Below are 18,047 nucleotides of genomic sequence, written 5' to 3'. Positions count from 1 at the left end.
TATATATAACCACAATTACTTAGTAAAAGAAGTCAATAATAATGATAACAGAAATCTGCACAGTTTTGTGAGTGCATTAATATCTCACCTATTAAACGGCACATGAATTGACGCGATCTGAGCGTGTTATCTGTCAGATAAGACACCAACATTTCAGGATTTTGGTTACGAAGTCTTTCCATGCGCGTTTTAATTAAAACTGATAATGAAAGGAACGATACGATTCCTCGTTTTATTGCATGTTCTAATAGGAACAGTGAGTAGTTTAATTTGTTTTAATGTTAAACGAACACAAAATCGTACTATTTTCATTCAGGCGTTTTATTTACCAGTATCTGGGTAGCCAGATATGCTCATTCTGACTGTAGCAACTGCACTAGATTCCTTTTAATACCATTTTTCCCTTTCACGCAGACAGCGTTTAATCATCCGTGTAACCGTGTAAGCAGATGAGTTTTATAGAGCTGGAACTCCTTTTCAGGTAGAGTGTAGCATCGAACCGGAAGAGGGCCAGTGTCGGTCTGACGCCGACTGCACAGAGGAGGAGTGTTGTGTTGGCCTTGACCGCCGGCGGTTCATCTTTTCACACGCGACAACGGGAACATGCCGCTCACTAAGGTCTATACTCGAGAAGTAGATTTTTTGCAGTATAGTTGGATACTTTTAATTTTATTATTTATTCATTTCTTATTAATTTCTAATAAATAAAATATGAACATTACAAATCATTTTGCCTATGCAAATATCAACTGGTAGCTAGTAGGATTGTTTAAAATTGGAAATACGTTCATTTTTAGTTGGTCGCATTAGCGGCCAGCTAAATTTACAGAGCATATTTTGCAAATCAGTATGTGCTTAGAAGCCTTAAGTACGGTAAGAACCACAACTCACCCTGCAAGGGACGATTACCGATGCCTGTCTGCAGCAGACGACAAATGATTCTGCTCTAGCAGTGAGTGTATATACGCTCTAGCAGTGAGATTATATACCAGCTTGTAAGTCGACATTGGCCAGTCTAGTGTTTATCATTGAAATCTGTACATATTGGCTGCTTTCAGGGAAAACGGGGCTTAATGCACGTCAGATAATAATAGCCTGTTCACACTGATTATCCTGTGCAATGCGCACAAGCTAATCAAGGACGACAACAACGAACAACTTCAGTGCCTTCAGCGCTTTGATTATAACATCCATTTAGATAGTAGTTAACTACAGTATTTCATGTTAAAATATCGTATGAATACATACGAACGAAAAACAACCGAATGTCAACAATTTTTACTTGTTTAACATGATCTTGGAGCATTTAGAAAGTATAACGAAAGTAAATTAGTTGAAAACACTGTAATTAGTGATGAAATAAAAGCGAACTGAAATGGTACATCTAAAATTATCAACGCTTTAACAAGCATTAAATCCTATACTCTGCCCTTTATAAGCATGCCATCAAACACAATGCAGGTACCAAGGCTTCTCCTGTCATGTGTTCTTGAGCACCAACCCCGGAAACAGCAACCTGCACGTTACCTACTGCCCATGCGCAGAGGGGCTGGAGTGCCGAGGGACCAGCGTTGACAAGCTCAACGCCAGCCACATCATACACCACGACCCCAAGTGTCTCCCCAAGGAGTAGCGGCCACACCCTCATACCACACCACCTGGATTGGCTGCCAGGCAATTCAACACAAAAACAACCTTTGTGTAATTATTTGCCTGTATAAATAAAAAATAGAAAGGTTAATGTATAAGTAAAATTATAATACAGTTATATGCATTTATAATAATAAATTCATTATTACAATTAAATCCAGTAACAGTTGCGTGTCGATGGAAAACAAAACAAATTTATCAACACTCGCGATACGTGTAACATATACGTATATATTTTGTTAATACTGCCAAATGATTCCAGCAATCATCATAACAAAGTTAGTCTCAAATAGTCATTGTCGGCTCAGGTACTTCTCACTGGATTCTTTTAAGTATACTATAGAATGGGTATTGAAAATATACTAGAAAGTACCCAGGAGAATGGCCGGGGCCTTTGAGTGTATTTCCCGTACCCAGGGTACATTCTAGTATACAAATGCTCTGAAATTTAGATATGCTTGAGAGATCTAAGTTAACATAGTAACCATTATTTTCCGTGTTTAATTATTAGTCATTAAGGTCAACTAAGTTTCGCCATCGCCAGTACATAATTAGTACGAGTTCTCTCCCTTACACCACTGTTATGTTATCATGGTATATTCCCATGAGTTACTCCCCTTGGTTGGAAGTTGGCCATTGAAACTGCGTTTTTCACCAAATTGTTGTATCCACTTGAGAGTTAAATAAACCAGTTCATCATTGACTATCTGGCAGTTATTCCTTACTGGCGTGGTGGCAGCACTGTATACGAACCTACGGTCATCTACAAAACATCTAATCGGAAAGGAACATTGCAAATCATAAACAGATAGAGCAGTAAAAGTCACTGTACATCAAATGTGAACTTGGAACAGTTTAACACCCTCTATTGTGAACTCTGACAGTTTGTGTTTTCGCATTTCACCATGGCCCATACCAACCGTGCCCCTAAACAGTGGCAGTTAACAAGAACTGAAAGTATTACTACCTTTGAGGCATGGCGCCAAAATCTACAATACACATTGTCTCTAGATCCTAATTTTGCAACATTCTTGGTAGATGGAACTACTTGGGGTCGTAAAACAGCAGCTAATCCCCTACGCGGTTTCACAGATGATGGCGGAGAGGGAGGTCGTACTGCTGCTCAAAAAGTGGCGCAACTTGAGCTTATGTTGGGTCAAATAGCCAATTACTGCCCTATTATTGCAAGAAACACTATAGTGCGAAATTCAGTCAGCATTAACAACATATGGCAGTCAATTCGATTACATTTTGGTTTCCAATCTACAGGCGGACATTTTTTAGACCTAGATCAGATCCATTTAGAGCCCAACGAACGTCCTGAGGATCAATACCAGAAGTTGTCTAGCTTTGTGGACGACAACCTTTTGAAAGGGGGTGGATTGATAACTCACCACGGCGAAGTCCCAGATCAAGATGAGGAACTGACCCCTACTGTCGAGAATATGATAGTCTTGACATGGTTACGATTGATTCATCCAAATCTACCGGCATTAGTGAAACAAAAGTACGCAACAGATCTTAGATCTAGAACGCTTGCATCCCTTAAACCCGAAATATCGTTGGCGATCTCTAGCCTACTCGATGAAGTTCATTCTCTTGCTGATGCGAAGGTACTCAGGTCATCTTTCCAACGGAAATTACCACCTAAGCGACCAACTTGCCCAATATGCAAGCAAGCAAAAAGACCGAATTTCCAGCATTTTTTGAGTAAGTGTACATACTTACCAGAGGAAGATAGAAAGTACATGAAATCATCTGAAAAAATCCGCTTCACTACATACTCTAACGAAAACGAGGATATTGGTCATGATGATACATTGGACTCTGAAACCCATAGTTTGCAACCAGTTGTAACTCACTGTTCGCGACGCGTCAGCACCAAACAGTCACCAGTCTTGAAAACGTTCTATAGACAGTTTCCCATATTGTTGACATTGGACAGTGGGGCTGAGGTTAGCATGATAAAAAGCTCAGTCGTGCAGTACATTGGAGCTCCGGTGATGAAAACAAACCAGAGCGCGCTCCAGGCTGATGGTGTCACTCCATTACAAATCATTGGGGAGACACATTTCTATGTCTCGAGAGGTGACACTGATCTGAAATTAGAGGCTCTAGTAGTGAATGACTTAGATGTCGATGTTCTAGCGGGGATACCATTTATGTGTACCAATGACATTTCAATTCGACCTGCTAAACATGAAATACTGATCGGCGGCATTGAACATGTTAATTATGGCTCCTCCAAATCTGACTCGCCAAGTAACCGCGTACGACGCACCCAAGCCTTTGTCTTACGAGCTCAGTCTACGTCATCTGTCGTATGGCCAGGTTCCTTCATTGAGTTGAATGTGCCGTCTGATATTGGACCTGAGGAAACTGTGGCGATTGAGCCCAAACATGACTCTGGTATTTCCTGGATAAAACCGCAGGTTATCGAATCAGTTGGCGGTTGCATCAGAATCGCCAACGAGACACAGGAACCACAGCGAGTGTTAAGGCATGAACATGTTGGTTTCATAAGGAATACAGAGACAATGAAAGTTGGGGTTCTTACACCCATTACAGGAACACAGCTTAGCCATCAATCAGTTCCCAAATTACACATGTCTAATACAACATGCATCTCAACTGACCCTGATAAAGTGTTGACAGATGAACAACGCATGAAGTTTTTGACATTGAGTGATAAGTATGACGATGTGTTTGCGTCGGATATATCCGGGTACAACGGTGCCGTTGGTGACTTTAAAGCCGTTATCAACATGGGCCCTGTACAACCTCCCCAGCGTAAAGGACGGGTGCCACAATACGCGAAGGACAAGCTTGTCGAACTCCAACAGAAATTTGATGAGTTAGAGAGTCAAGGAGTTTTCAGTCGCCCAGAAGATGTAGGTGTGACGGCTGAATACCTAAACCCGTCCTTCTTAGTGAAAAAACCACAGGGCGGATACAGACTAGTCACTGCGTTTTCCGATGTTGGACGATACAGCAAGCCTCAACCTAGTCTGATGCCCGATGTTGATTCCACTCTACGCACAATAGGACAATGGAGGTATATAATACAGTCGGACTTAACAAGTGCGTTTTATCAGATACCACTGTCAAAGCAGTCAATGAAATATTGTGGTGTAGCAACTCCATTTCGCGGTGTTAGAGTATACACTCGTTGTGCTATGGGAATGCCCGGATCAGAAACAGCTCTTGAAGAACTGATGTGCCGTGTACTCGGAGATTTCGTTCAAGAAGGGTTTGTCGCAAAACTTGCCGATGACCTTTATTGTGGCGCTAACTCTGTCGATGATCTATTGATCAAGTGGGAGCGTGTTTTAGACGCCTTGTCTCGATGTGGGTTGCGTCTAGCACCATCCAAGACTGTAATCTGTCCGAAGTCCACTACAATTCTTGGATGGATTTGGTCTGCTGGCCAGTTATCTGCAAGTCCTCACCGTATTGCCCCGTTGTCTTTGTGTACACCTCCAGATACTGTGAAAGGGTTGCGTTCGTTCATCGGTGCGTACAAGGTTCTCGGGCGTGTGTTGCCAAACTGTTCACGATATGTTAGCCCACTAGACGACCTAGCCGCTGGTAAACAGTCGCATGACAAGGTGGTGTGGACGGACTCCTTTTTAAAATCATTCAAAGATGCACAGGCAGCACTGCATAATCATAAGTCGATTGTCATACCGAGACCCACAGATCATTTGTGGATAGTTACCGATGGTTCCGTGTCTCAGCGTGGTATAGGAGCAACCCTGTATGTGATGAGAAATGACAAGTTGCACTTGGCAGGCTTTTTCAGTGCCAAGCTGCGGAAACATCAAGTCACTTGGCTTCCGTGTGAAATCGAAGCTCTGAGCATCGCGTCCGCTGTTAAACACTTTGGCCCTTACATAATACAGTCTACTGTGTCGGCTTGTGTACTTACTGACAGTCAGCCTTGCGTACAGGCTGTAGAGAAGCTATGTCGCGGTGAGTTTTCCGCTAGTCCGAGAGTGACGTCATTTTTGTCAACTGTGAGTCGTTTCCAGATAAGCGTCAGACATCTTGCTGGCTCTGCCAATGTGCCGTCAGACTTTGCAAGTAGGAATGCCCCCGAGTGTTCTGTGCCAACCTGTCAAATCTGTACATTTATCTGTAATACTGAAGACTCAGTGGTTCGTAACGTCTGCATTGACAGTATTGTGAATGGAACATCGCGTTTGCCGTTTGCTACAAGATCCTCGTGGCTTCAAATTCAATCCGAGTGTCCAGATCTGCGACGTACACACGCGCATCTCAAACAAGGTACTCGTCCCTCTAAAAAACTAACAAAGATCAAAGATGTTAAACGTTACCTTCAAGTCGCATCAATCGCCAGAGATAATTTACTGGTGGTAAAACGCAGTGACCCATTATTGCCACCATCTGAGTTGATAGTTGTTCCTCGTGCCGTTTTAGACGGATTGGTCAGCGCTCTACACATTAAGTTAGACCATCCATCTAAGCACCAGCTTGAACTTGTGATGAAGCGTCACTTTTACGCGTTGGACTTGAGTAGCTCTATTGAAACTGTAACTCGGCAGTGCCACTTGTGTGCTTCATTACAGTCATTACCAGAATCCGCTATAAAGCATACAAGCGAAGACCCTCCAGAAGTTGTTGGCATGTCGTTCGCCGCAGATGTACTGAAACGTAATCAACAAACTATTCTAGTCGTGCGTGAGAGTGTTACCTCTTATACTAAAGCCTGTCTTATTCCTGACGAAAAAAGGGACACTTTAAGAGATGCTTTAGTGTGTTTGTGTACTGAGCTCCATCCATTAGACGGTCCCCCTGCAGTTATTCGTGTAGATCCCGCCCCGGGTTTTACATCTTTGCAAAGCGACGAAGCCTTGAAACGTCTCAACATCGTGTTGGAGATCGGCCGTGTTAAGAACATAAACAAGAATCCTGTGGCTGAAAAGGCTATACAAGAGCTAGAAAATGAGTTGTTGCGGTATGAACCAGGTGGAGGCCCCGTTACTTGCATGGGCCTTGCTATTGTAGTCGCAAGGTTGAATTCACGTCTACGCCATACGGGCCTGTCTTCCCGTGAATTGTGGACCCAACGCTCTCAGTTCACTCATGTTCAACTCCCTGTGTCTGACCGTGATGTGATCCTCCAGCGGCATGATTCACGTATGAAAAATCACCCCCACAGTGAAAAATCTAAGTCCAAGGCTAGTGTTCCGGTACGTGTTGGTGATGTAAGTGTCGGTGATTTAGTGTATCTAATCTCAGATAAAAGCAAATTGAAAGCTCGCAATAGGTATCTAGTTGTGTCGTGCGATGAAGAGTGGTGCTTTGTTAAAAAGTTCTCGGGAAATCAGTTACGGGCTTCATCTTATAAAGTTAAACGAAGCGAGTGTTACCGTGTTCCGTATGATAAAATGTGTTGCGAAAGGCCTTTAGTGTACTCCGACCCAGACCATGAGTCTGATGACGAATGTGTTCATTCACCAACTGATAGTGGTCCCCCAGCACCTCCAAGCATTCCTGCAACATTGACTACGCCAGAAAGTGTAGAACCCGTTCCAATTATTGTGTATGAGCCGGATATGACGTCATCATTTTGTGAACCCCCCCAAGTACACGTGTCTCCAGAAACAAGTTCTATGAGTATGACCTCGCCCGGTTACACTGAGCCAGCGCAAAGACCTCAACGCTCACGACAGCCTCCAAAATATCTTGATGATTATGTATTAGAATGATTAGAGTGGTGCAAGTTTCTTTGTCATGTTCAATAGTGTTTGGTTCTCTTAGTATATATGACTGACTTGTTCAATGATTTCTTATCCTTGGTTTTATGATGCAAATTCTAAATATGCAAGATACATGTTATGTACTTAATAGTTTTAGAAGTTAAATATTGTGTTTCCATCATTAGACATTTTTAATCTATTGGGTTTAATTTTCTAATCCTGTACTGATTTTGTATGTGTTATTATATGAAGTATGAGTTGTGTTCATTTGAAGGAAAAGAGGTTCCGCCAGTACATAATTAGTACGAGTTCTCTCCCTTACACCACTGTTATGTTATCATGGTATATTCCCATGAGTTACTCCCCTTGGTTGGAAGTTGGCCATTGAAACTGCGTTTTTCACCAAATTGTTGTATCCACTTGAGAGTTAAATAAACCAGTTCATCATTGACTATCTGGCAGTTATTCCTTACTGGCGCATTTCATATGAATAATGATCATCTTATATATACCCTCCAAGATCTGTCAGGAAATGCGCAGAAAAAGATAGTTAAAGAAAGCCCCAATTAGAATTTATTGACTATTAAAAAAATACACACTTTACATGTTTACTGGAAACTTTCTGTATTGTCAATATAAATTACCGCTTGTAATACCGGGGTGCAGAATCAACGGGGTTTTCAGAGATTTACACACGGACTGAACAGAATGTAAACACACCGTTAAGAACTTTATTTTTGCAAATATCTCAAGTTATTGAAATACATTTGCACAAATTTTAAGTGCATATAAAACAGTTTGTCTTGCAGTTTGTGCCGATATCTTTAGGTATAAGAATAAATCATTGAAAACGTCTGAAATCGGTGACACAATTTCACATCGCGTGAAGCATAATCGTGCAGTAAACATGGATTTTTTTAAACAAGAACACAGGCTTATTAAATAAAGTAATTCACATTACCATAATCAGCATGAAAACCTGTCATTTATGCACTAGTTGAAATTCGTAAGAATTAAAAAAAAAAGTTATATGGAAAAAAAGCAGCACTTACCTGTGTGTTTTCATCCATTAACGTTTAATTGGGAACCCAATAAAGTCACGTGCTCCTGTATGAAACGCCATTACTGACTTCATATGACTGTTGTCGTTGTTTGCAGAACATTAATCATTACTTTCAGTGGAATATACATTATGCTTTGTGCAATTTTCTTTACGTTCGGTACATTCGTCATTATATGCAGTAAGTAAAGCATTACGCGAAGTAGTAACAACATTATGTGTTGTCCAAACTTCTTGACGTTCTGTACATTCAACATTATGTGTAGTAGTTTTATCATTATGCACTGTGCAAACGTCTTTATGTTCGGTACATTCGTCATTATGTGCAGCAGTTACATCATTATGTGCAGCAGTAACAACATTACGTGCTGTGCAAACTTCTTTCCGTTCGGTACAGTCGTCATTATGTGCAGTAGTATTAGCATTATGCGCTGTACAAACGTCTTTACGTTCGATACATTCGTCATTACGTGCATCAGTAACATCATTACGTGCAGTAGTAACAGCATTACGTGCTGTGCAAACTTCTTTACGTTCGGTACATTCAACATTATGTGTAGTAGTTTTATCATTATGCGCTGTGCAAACGTCTTTACGTTCGGTACATTCGTCATTATGTGTAGTAGTTTTATCATTATGCGCTGTGCAAACGTCTTTACGTTCGGTACATTCGTCATTACGTGCAGCAGTAACATCATTATGTGCAGTAGTAACAACATTACGTGCTGTGCAACTTCTTTCCGTTCGGTACATTCGACATTATGTGTAGTAGTTTTATCGTTATGCGCTGTGCAAACTTCTTTCCGTTCGGTACATTCGTCATTATGTGCAATAGTTACATCAATTCGTGCTGTTATAAAAACATTACGTGCTGTGTAACTATCTTTTTGTTCATTACACATCATTATATGCACTTAGTTATAGCATTACGTGCAGTAGTGACATAAATATAGGCAGTAGTCTCAACATTACGCACAATATATTTTATACGCAGTGTGACAGTCGTATATGTGGGCTGAGTATTTATTCTGAAGCTATAGTGACCATTATGACGGATATGGGATTTATTCTTACTAAATTAAAACTTGAAGCACATATAAATACTTTTGAAAACGAAAAGATTACTCCTGATATAGTTTCAAAACTATCACGGAATGAGATGAGGTCACTAGGAATTATTCACAGTTCTGATATCATGAAGTTAAGAGTTGAATGTCTGAAATTTGGAGGTCAGAACCTGCCATTTCAAAAGCAGAATGAGCCAAAATTTGAGATATCAAAAGATGTTCTAGAAGGACTCATTGAGGCCGGGTTTTCAGTGCTGGATATGTCTCGGTTGTTATCTGTCTCAGAAAGAACCGTGTATCTCAAAAATGAGCAGGTATGATTTACGTATTTGTGACTTTACGGACATCGACGATCAAAGCCTTGATTCAGTGGTGCAAGATAGTTTACGTGAATTTCCGAAATGTGGAGAATCGATGATTCGTCAGATTTTAAAGTCAAGGGGAATAAAGGTTAGTATAAATCAAGTACACACATATGTAGAGCTAACATAAAATCTACGCAACAAGTATATTGTAATTTTACAAACGAAATTTTAGCAAAATATTCTCAATAACTATCCAAAATGTATGTGATATCTTCGAGTTAGTAAATATTTACGAAAGCTGAGCTAAAATGTGACTGAATCTATCTTGAAATATATTCTTTACAGCGTTATGACGCCATGATTTGATGATGTCATGAATGTATGTGCATGACGTTACGCGGTAAAATCAGTTACATTGAAATCATTAAATAACATGAAATAAAAAGAAAATGTTTTTGTTTTGCGTGCAAGATAAAATTATATTTCACTCGGGAGCACCATATATGTTACATTTTCACCCGTGGCTTCGCCAATCATGAAAATATTACATCTTGTGATCACTCGTGAAATTAATTTCGGTCTTACACTGAAACTAACGAATATTCTCTATAAATAAACGCAGTAAACTATCTTCATTTATCAATACTCATGTTTCTGCATCTTTATATAGTCATACAAGTTTAAAAGAGAAAAGCATTATTTTGAGAACTTACCTTAAAAAATCTTTTGTGTGTGTGTGTGTGTGTGTAAAATTCCTGAAATATTTGTATAAGTATTTACAAATCTGAAACACAGATTTTTAATGTTATCCTTCGCCTGAGATGCTCAAACCAAAAAAAAAATCAAAATTCACCTAGGCTTTTCAATAACCCCCAATTCAAGTCACTATTCTCAAATTTGTATTGTACAAATATATACATGTACGGCTAATGAACACATGCACTGGTCAAATTCACACTGTATTATGGGCACTCTTGGTGGACATTATAATTGCTACACTTCTAAATGTTAAGTATGCTGATGTGCGATTAAATATGCTTTTTTTATGATGTAACCCCGTATATATCAATACCAAAAAAAAGATATTTATATAATAAATAGATTAAAATGAATAAGCTCTATTTAACTTGAATAACCATATAAAGATGCAAAAGCGTTAGTATTATCCAATAAAACTAGTTACTGTTTATAAATAACATGTTTATGCCTTTAGCACGAGTTTAGTGTTGACTTTTCATTTTCATGTGGAAGTCATTTTTTGCCATGTTACCTTAAGTATGAAATAATGTTGGTATTTCTACCTTCACATCAGACTGTAAGACGGGCAACCAACGAAACCACCACTACATACCGATGTTAACCTTCGGCTTCCATTGCCAAACATCGGAAGCAAAATTTTAATGGCTATTATTCCATTTTCAAATAATTTCTTCGCTGAGGCACATTTCTTTCACACTGCAAGAAATATTTGATTGTCGATAAAATAATATGTATAATAATAGAAAATATATTGGGGTCAGGAACAAATCAGTAAAAACACTGTCAAAGAAGTGGCAATATAAAACTGGTGTGTGAAAATATATAACGCTAATTTTATGTTTTACAGGTGGCACGCTCTAGACTTCGTGACTGCCTTCAGAGAATTGACGTAGAAGGGATCCAAGCCAGGAGAAAAAGAACTCTTCATAGAAGGATTTACAATGTGCTATGTCCAAACCAATTGTGGCATATAGACACAAATCATAAATTGATACGTTGGCATTTCATAATTGCCGGTGGCATAGATGGATTCAGTCGATTCATCGTTTACTTGAAGTGCATACAGAACAACAAAGCGAAGACAATACTGGAGTGTTTTATGGAAGGTGTAGAAAAATATGGCATCCCTGTGCGTGTGCGTTCAGATCAAGGCATGGAGAACTACAGTGTGGCTATGTTTATGCTCGAGAATCGCGGGGAGAAAGGGATGATAACTGGTAAAAGTACTCACAATCAGCGCATTGAGCGTTTGTGGAGGGATGTATTTGAGGGAGTTCTTTCATTGTATTACGACCTATTTTACTTTATGGAAGACGAAGGTTTACTAAATCCACTAGATGCCCAACATATATATGCTCTCCACCACGTTTTCTTTGACAAAATAAACGAAAAGTTGTTGATATGGCAAAATGCATGGGCATCTCAACGAATGCGCACAGTTCGCAGTTCACCTCGTCAGTTATTTATCTCTGGTTGCGCAAATAATCCTGTAACAATTACTCTACCTTCGTTCGCAAATGGCGAACATTTTGAAGATGTTTCACAAATAGATGAGCTGCAAATGGAAAACCCGAGACCTACTTTCGAGAACATACACAGCGTAAGTGAGAACTGCCAGCGTGAACTTGGTTTGAACTGTCCGAAAGGGTGGACTTCATCGAACTTTGGAATTGATATATACATTAAGGCATTAGAAATTATTAAGAGAAACGTAGATAACATTGAAAACCATTAAGCGCAGGTACATGTTTTAAGCTTCTTTTAGATGAAAGTTGGTTACACATACAAGATGAAATTCAAGACCGAAGTAAAATTCTATTGCATTTCAACAACACCTTACAGAATAGTTGTTGCAATAATTAGGAATTACGTATACTGAACTTTCTCATTTTACATGTCTGATGCGAAGGCAACTGATAAATGTAGTTAACTGACCTTATTTCCATTAAGTCATTCAGCCTGTTTAACTAAGAAACTAGATACCATATTATCAACATATATATCTTTGCTTGTGATTTGGACATGTATCACGGTGTTGTACAATTCTCAGCCAATGTTGATGATACCATCAGTTTAAAAGCGCCCCACATAATATGAAATGACAGATGTGAGACTAAGTCTTGACTACCATGCGATTATTGATAATTTCTTTTTAAATATTAATCAAATAATGATTAATAAATAGTTTATTACACGATATGCATATTTGTTTAATTTATTTACATGACATAATTTTATATGTTGTTAGTATAATTTTCAATTGAGCTATTGTAATTAGCTATCCTTAGTTTTGAAAATGTGCTTGACAATGCTCCTGACGTCATTCCTTTGTCTGTAAATGTATACATGATTGTGATGATCAACCTCTACCACATCTAAGAACAATAGGACAAAGCATTCTCTGATACTGATAAGACAAGGTTTTTGTGTTGAAGGTCACTGTAATCTCTAAGACATTTGACCTACAAACTTCAAATATCAAAAGGGTCATCTTCATGTCATGTTTAATCTCCCTTATAAATCTTAAGGACCGTAGACCTAATCATTCTCTTATTATTGATCCTACAAAGTGTTAGTGTTGAACGTCAGTGTGACCTTGACATACTGACCTCAAAATCAAACGGGGCCATCTTCATGTGATGTAAAATCTTACAACCAAATCCGAGAATAATAGAACAAATCCTGACAATTGTAAGGCAATATAGCACTGCTTCTTTGAAATGGGAAAATATAAAGTCTGTTAGGTTGTAACAAATAAAAAGCTAAATAGAATATATTTTATTACAAGTTTCTTAAAAACCATGAACTACTGTGTGCAAACCGAAAAAACTTCAACTGTCACAGAATGACAATAACATTTAAAACAAGGAGTCTTGATGATTAACTAGCTAAACAAATATAATTTGTCTTGATGATCTAGCTAAACAAATATAATGTATCATTTAGAGATTTTTTAATAACAATACAGACAAATGCTATCATTTATCAGATTCAAAGAAAGAAAATGTGTCTTTAGCGTGATTTTTCTAGAAAAAGTTCACTAAAATAGTATGATCAAAAGAGATGGAAATATTGTTGAGTTTTCACGTTTTCAGGACAAGTTTATGCAAGCTATAATTTTTTAGTTCACACCTTAAAAAATATTTTTTTAATGATTGTATATGCAATATTATTATCAGACTTTACCACACCTTTATCAGAGGAATACCCTCACATTCTATTTGACACAGAATAAAATGAAGTATATCAATAAATATAAGTAGTGCTGGGTTTACATTTAATTGACATGTTATGTTTGATCATGTATGAACAGGTTAAAATCCACTTTAGCCAATAGTGGGATTTAAGAATATCTTTTGCCAAAAAAGAATGTTTAAAAATATTGTTAATTCATGCAGATATATTAAGTATTAACATTCTGCTGTTTATATTTAAATAGCACTCAGAATCAAGAAATTCTCAGATATGCATACTCATGATTGACAGCCGATTCTATTATTAATTACCTTGAGTTATTAATTGCTGTCACTCCCTCTGGATGCTACAGACCATATTTTAAGTTTGTATGAAGTATGTAATTGGTTAACAATTGCTCCAGACAGTGAGGTGTGGAGACTGTATAACTATGGCCTTAATGCAATTTGTGCATTATTCTATTAAAGATCTTAGGGAAAGTAGAAATGTTAAAACTATTTTACAGCCACAGTGACTTTTTTTATAAAGCTTATTAAAACCCTTTTAAACGCATTAAAATCCTTTTCAACTAATTATAACTCTTAATAAAGTTAATTCATATGCATTATATTGCAATTATATGAAAAAATAAACAACAAAGGGCCATAACTTTTTAAAAGTCCAAAGCAGAGTTATTCAAATTCAAATCTTCATGCACAACTTCAAATTCAAATCTTCATGCACAACTACACGCTAGTACAAACCTTGTACACAAGTTTCAAAAACTTCCATCAAGAACTGCGACAGTTGTGTTGACAAGAAATCTTAGGCTATATATTGAATATATGAAAAAGGAACAAAAACTAACAAAGGGCCATAACTAAATTTGAAACGCAAGCAATTAAAACTCCAATCATCAGGCACATCTTCAAACTAGTTTGGTTGCTTGTCCATACATTGTATAAAAGTGTCAAGAAATTCCATCTAGTACTGAAGGAAGATTTACACTAACAAGAAAATTATATTCTATACTGTATATTGTAAATAAGAGGGCCATGATGGCCCTCATATGTCACCTTGCTTTTTATTGCAACACAGTATCAAAAATTTCACTCCAATAACTTTTTTTATACTAGATTATATGTAAAATAAATAGCTCAAAATCAATAATATGAATAAAATTTCCACTGGAGAAAAGTAGTTAAAAATATCAAGATCAATGTCAAAATGCAAAACTCTATAAATGGTCATAATCTAAGTTTAACAAGATGTGTTTGTGAAACACTGTGCCCACCCAGAAGGTATTTGACCTTTTACCTTGAAGGATGACCTTGAGCTAAACCTTTCACCACTCAAAATGTGCAGCTCCATGAGATACACATGCATGCCAAATGTCATGTTGCTATCTTCAATATTGCACAAGTTATGGCCAATGTTAAGGTTTGATGCAAACCAACAGATGGGGAAAAAACAATATGTCCCCCAGTATAGACTGGGGACATAAAACAAGAGGGCCATGATGGCCTTGTATCGCTCCACTGCTGAAAAAAGGTTGAAACAAATATTATCGGCATGTGCAAATACTTAAATAATATAGGCCCTATTTAAGCACATGTACACTTTTGTGACCCCCTGGGCTGGGTCAATTTTACCCTCAGGGGCATAATTTGAGCAAACTTTGTAGAGGACCACTATATCTCACAACATACAAAATGTGGTAGCCCTAGGTCCTAGAGTTAAGGACAAGAATATTTTAAGTTTTCACAAAATAAGCAAGATATAAGCATATGTTCAATTTTGTGACCCCCCCCCCCCCGGGACAGGGTCAAATTTGACCACAGGGATAAAATTTGAACAAATTTGGTAGATGACTATTAGATGTAACTACATACCAAATTTGATAGCCCTAGGCCGGATGGTTATGGAAAATAAGATTTTTGAAGTTTTCACAAAATAGGCCTTATATAAGCATATGTTCAATTTTGTGACCCCCCCGGGGCAGGGTCAAATTTGACCCCAGGGATAAAATTTGAACAAATTTGGTAGAGGACTATTAGATGTCACTACAAACCAAATTCGATAGCCCTAGGCCCGATGGTTATGGACTGGAAGATTTTTAAAGTGTTCACAAAATAGGCCTTATATAAGCATATGTTCAATTTTGTGACCCCCCCAGGCAGGGTCAAATTTGACCCCAGGGGCATAATTTGAACAAACTAAGAAGAGAACTATTACATGTTACTACATTCCAAATTTGGTAGCCCTATGCCATACAGTTATGTACAGGAAGATTTTTTACAGTTTTCACAAAAAAGGCCTTATATAAGCATATGTTCAATTTTGTGACCCTCTGGGAAGGGTCAAACTTGACCCCAGGGGCATAATTTGAACAAACTTGGTAGAGGTCTATAAGACGTCACTACATACCAAATTTGGTAGCCCTAGGCCCAATGGATATGGATAAAAAGATTTTTTAAGTTTTCACAAAATAAGCACTTTATTATCATATATTCAATTTTGTGACCCCCGGGGCAGTTTCAAATTTGACCCCGGGGGCATAATTTGAACAAACTAAGAAGAGAACTATTACATGTCACTACATACAAAATTTGGTAGCCCTATGCCATACGGTTATGGACAGAAAGATTTTTAAAGTTTTCACAAAAAAGGCCTTATATAAGCATATGTTAAATTTTGTGACCCTTGGGGCAGGGTCAAACTTGACCCCAGGGGCATAATTTGAACAAACTTGGTAGAGGACTATAAGATGTCACTACATACCAAATTTGGTTGCCCTAGGCCCAATTGATATGGACAAAAGATTTTTTAAATTTTCACAAAATAAGCACTTTATTATCATATATTCAATTTTGTGACCCCCGGGGCCATTTCAAATTTGACCATAGGGGCATAATTAGAACAAACTAAGAAGAGAACTATTACATGTCACTACATACAAAATTTGGTAGCCCTATGCCATACGGTTATGGACAAAAAGATTTTTAAAGTTTTCACAAAAAAGGCCTTATATAAGCATATGTTCAATTTTGTGACCCTCGGGGCAGTGTCAAACTTGACCCCAGGGGCATAATTTGAACAAACTTGGTAGAGGACTATAAGATGCCAATACATACCAAATTTGGTAGCCCTAGGCCCAATGGTTATGGAGGATAAGATTTGTAAAGTTTTCACAAAATAGACCCTATATAAAGATATGTTCAATTGTGTGACCCCGGGGCAGGGTCAAATTTGATCCCAGGGGCATAATTTTAACAAATTTGGTAGAGGACTATTAGATGTCTCTACGTACCAAGTTTGATTGCCCTAGGCCCAATGGATATGGACAAGCAGATTTTGAAAGTTTTCACAAAATAGGCCTTATATAAGCAAATTTTCAATTTTGTGACCCCAGGGGCATGGTCAAATTTGAACCCAGGGGCATAATTTGAACAAATTTGAAAGAGGTTCACCCCAGGAACATTCCTGAAAAATTTCATCAGAATTGGACCAGTAGTTTAGGAGAAGAAGATGTAAAGGAAAAGTTAATCACGCACGCACACACGACGGACACAGGACCATGACATAAGCCCCGGCCAGTGGAGCTAAAAACACACCAACAGAACAAGAAATGGTGAATACACAAATCATGTATACCCATCCTACAAATCGCCATTATTCAAGCAACCATGTGTGTACTCACAGAAAACAAGACAAAAAATAATATTGTGACATTCAATCAACAATTGTATAACAGTAAGTGGACAAGAAAAACAAGATATGACTATTAACAAGGTAATGATTATTTTTGAAATGTGTAACAATATGGAATACAACGTATATCTGGTAAGAATTTGGGTACCATACATACACAAGTTTATCACTATATATAGAGAGGTGCTGCAAAAAACGTGTTTTTATAACAGGAGAAAATATCGGGAAACCCAAGAGACATTTTTGGCCCAAATGTGGTATCTGAACTCAATTTTTATTGGCAGATTAAAATACATCATTACATGGGTGTGTTAAGAAAAGGGAAATTCAAACTAATTTCAGTACAACTAACTGAACAAATTATGCTTTCATAACCGCTTTTTGAAATTTTAACTTTTGTTTAAAACTTTGGTCATAATCTTTATACCTTTTTTCAATCATTTCCATCATGGAATGTGCCTTTTCTTAAATAGCGACAGTCTGAAATCCGGATACGAATCTAATGGGCAACCAGTTATTAATATAAGGTAACTTTGTATGGTGATTCATAGAATGAATGCAGAGTCTCAATAGCTTTCTGTGAAAACAGTACCAGTGC

General features: G+C 37.9%; 3 protein-coding genes across 3 annotated transcripts in view; 2 read left to right on the top strand and 1 right to left on the bottom strand.

Annotated features, from left to right (window-relative positions):
* The first annotated feature begins 107 nt into the window (after window positions 1-107).
* Window positions 108-1,741, top strand: LOC127881915 (uncharacterized). Its single transcript, XM_052430128.1, has 3 exons — window positions 108-256; window positions 482-618; window positions 1,462-1,741. Exons 1-3 carry the CDS (start codon window positions 206-208, stop codon window positions 1,631-1,633), a joined length of 360 nt encoding a protein of 119 aa, XP_052286088.1. The 5' UTR covers window positions 108-205; the 3' UTR covers window positions 1,634-1,741.
* A 7,717-nt stretch (window positions 1,742-9,458) lies between these two features.
* LOC127882319 (uncharacterized) lies at window positions 9,459-12,761 on the top strand. Its single transcript, XM_052430884.1, has 2 exons — window positions 9,459-9,950; window positions 11,412-12,761. Exons 1-2 carry the CDS (start codon window positions 9,807-9,809, stop codon window positions 12,297-12,299), a joined length of 1,032 nt encoding a protein of 343 aa, XP_052286844.1. The 5' UTR covers window positions 9,459-9,806; the 3' UTR covers window positions 12,300-12,761.
* A 566-nt stretch (window positions 12,762-13,327) lies between these two features.
* The window catches only part of LOC127882320 (uncharacterized), a 42,366-nt gene continuing 37,646 nt past the window's right edge, over window positions 13,328-18,047 (bottom strand). Inside the window, exon 7 of the mRNA XM_052430885.1 lies at window positions 13,328-18,047. This exon is cut by the window's right edge and continues 3,579 nt beyond it. The gene's annotated coding sequence lies outside the window, so the exon portion shown is untranslated.

The sequence above is a fragment of the Dreissena polymorpha genome, chromosome 5, assembly GCF_020536995.1.
Source record: "Dreissena polymorpha isolate Duluth1 chromosome 5, UMN_Dpol_1.0, whole genome shotgun sequence".
Classification (NCBI taxonomy): domain Eukaryota; kingdom Metazoa; phylum Mollusca; class Bivalvia; order Myida; family Dreissenidae; genus Dreissena; species Dreissena polymorpha.
Note: the sequence above shows the minus strand (reverse complement) of the source record. Positions and strands in the feature narration are given on the sequence as shown.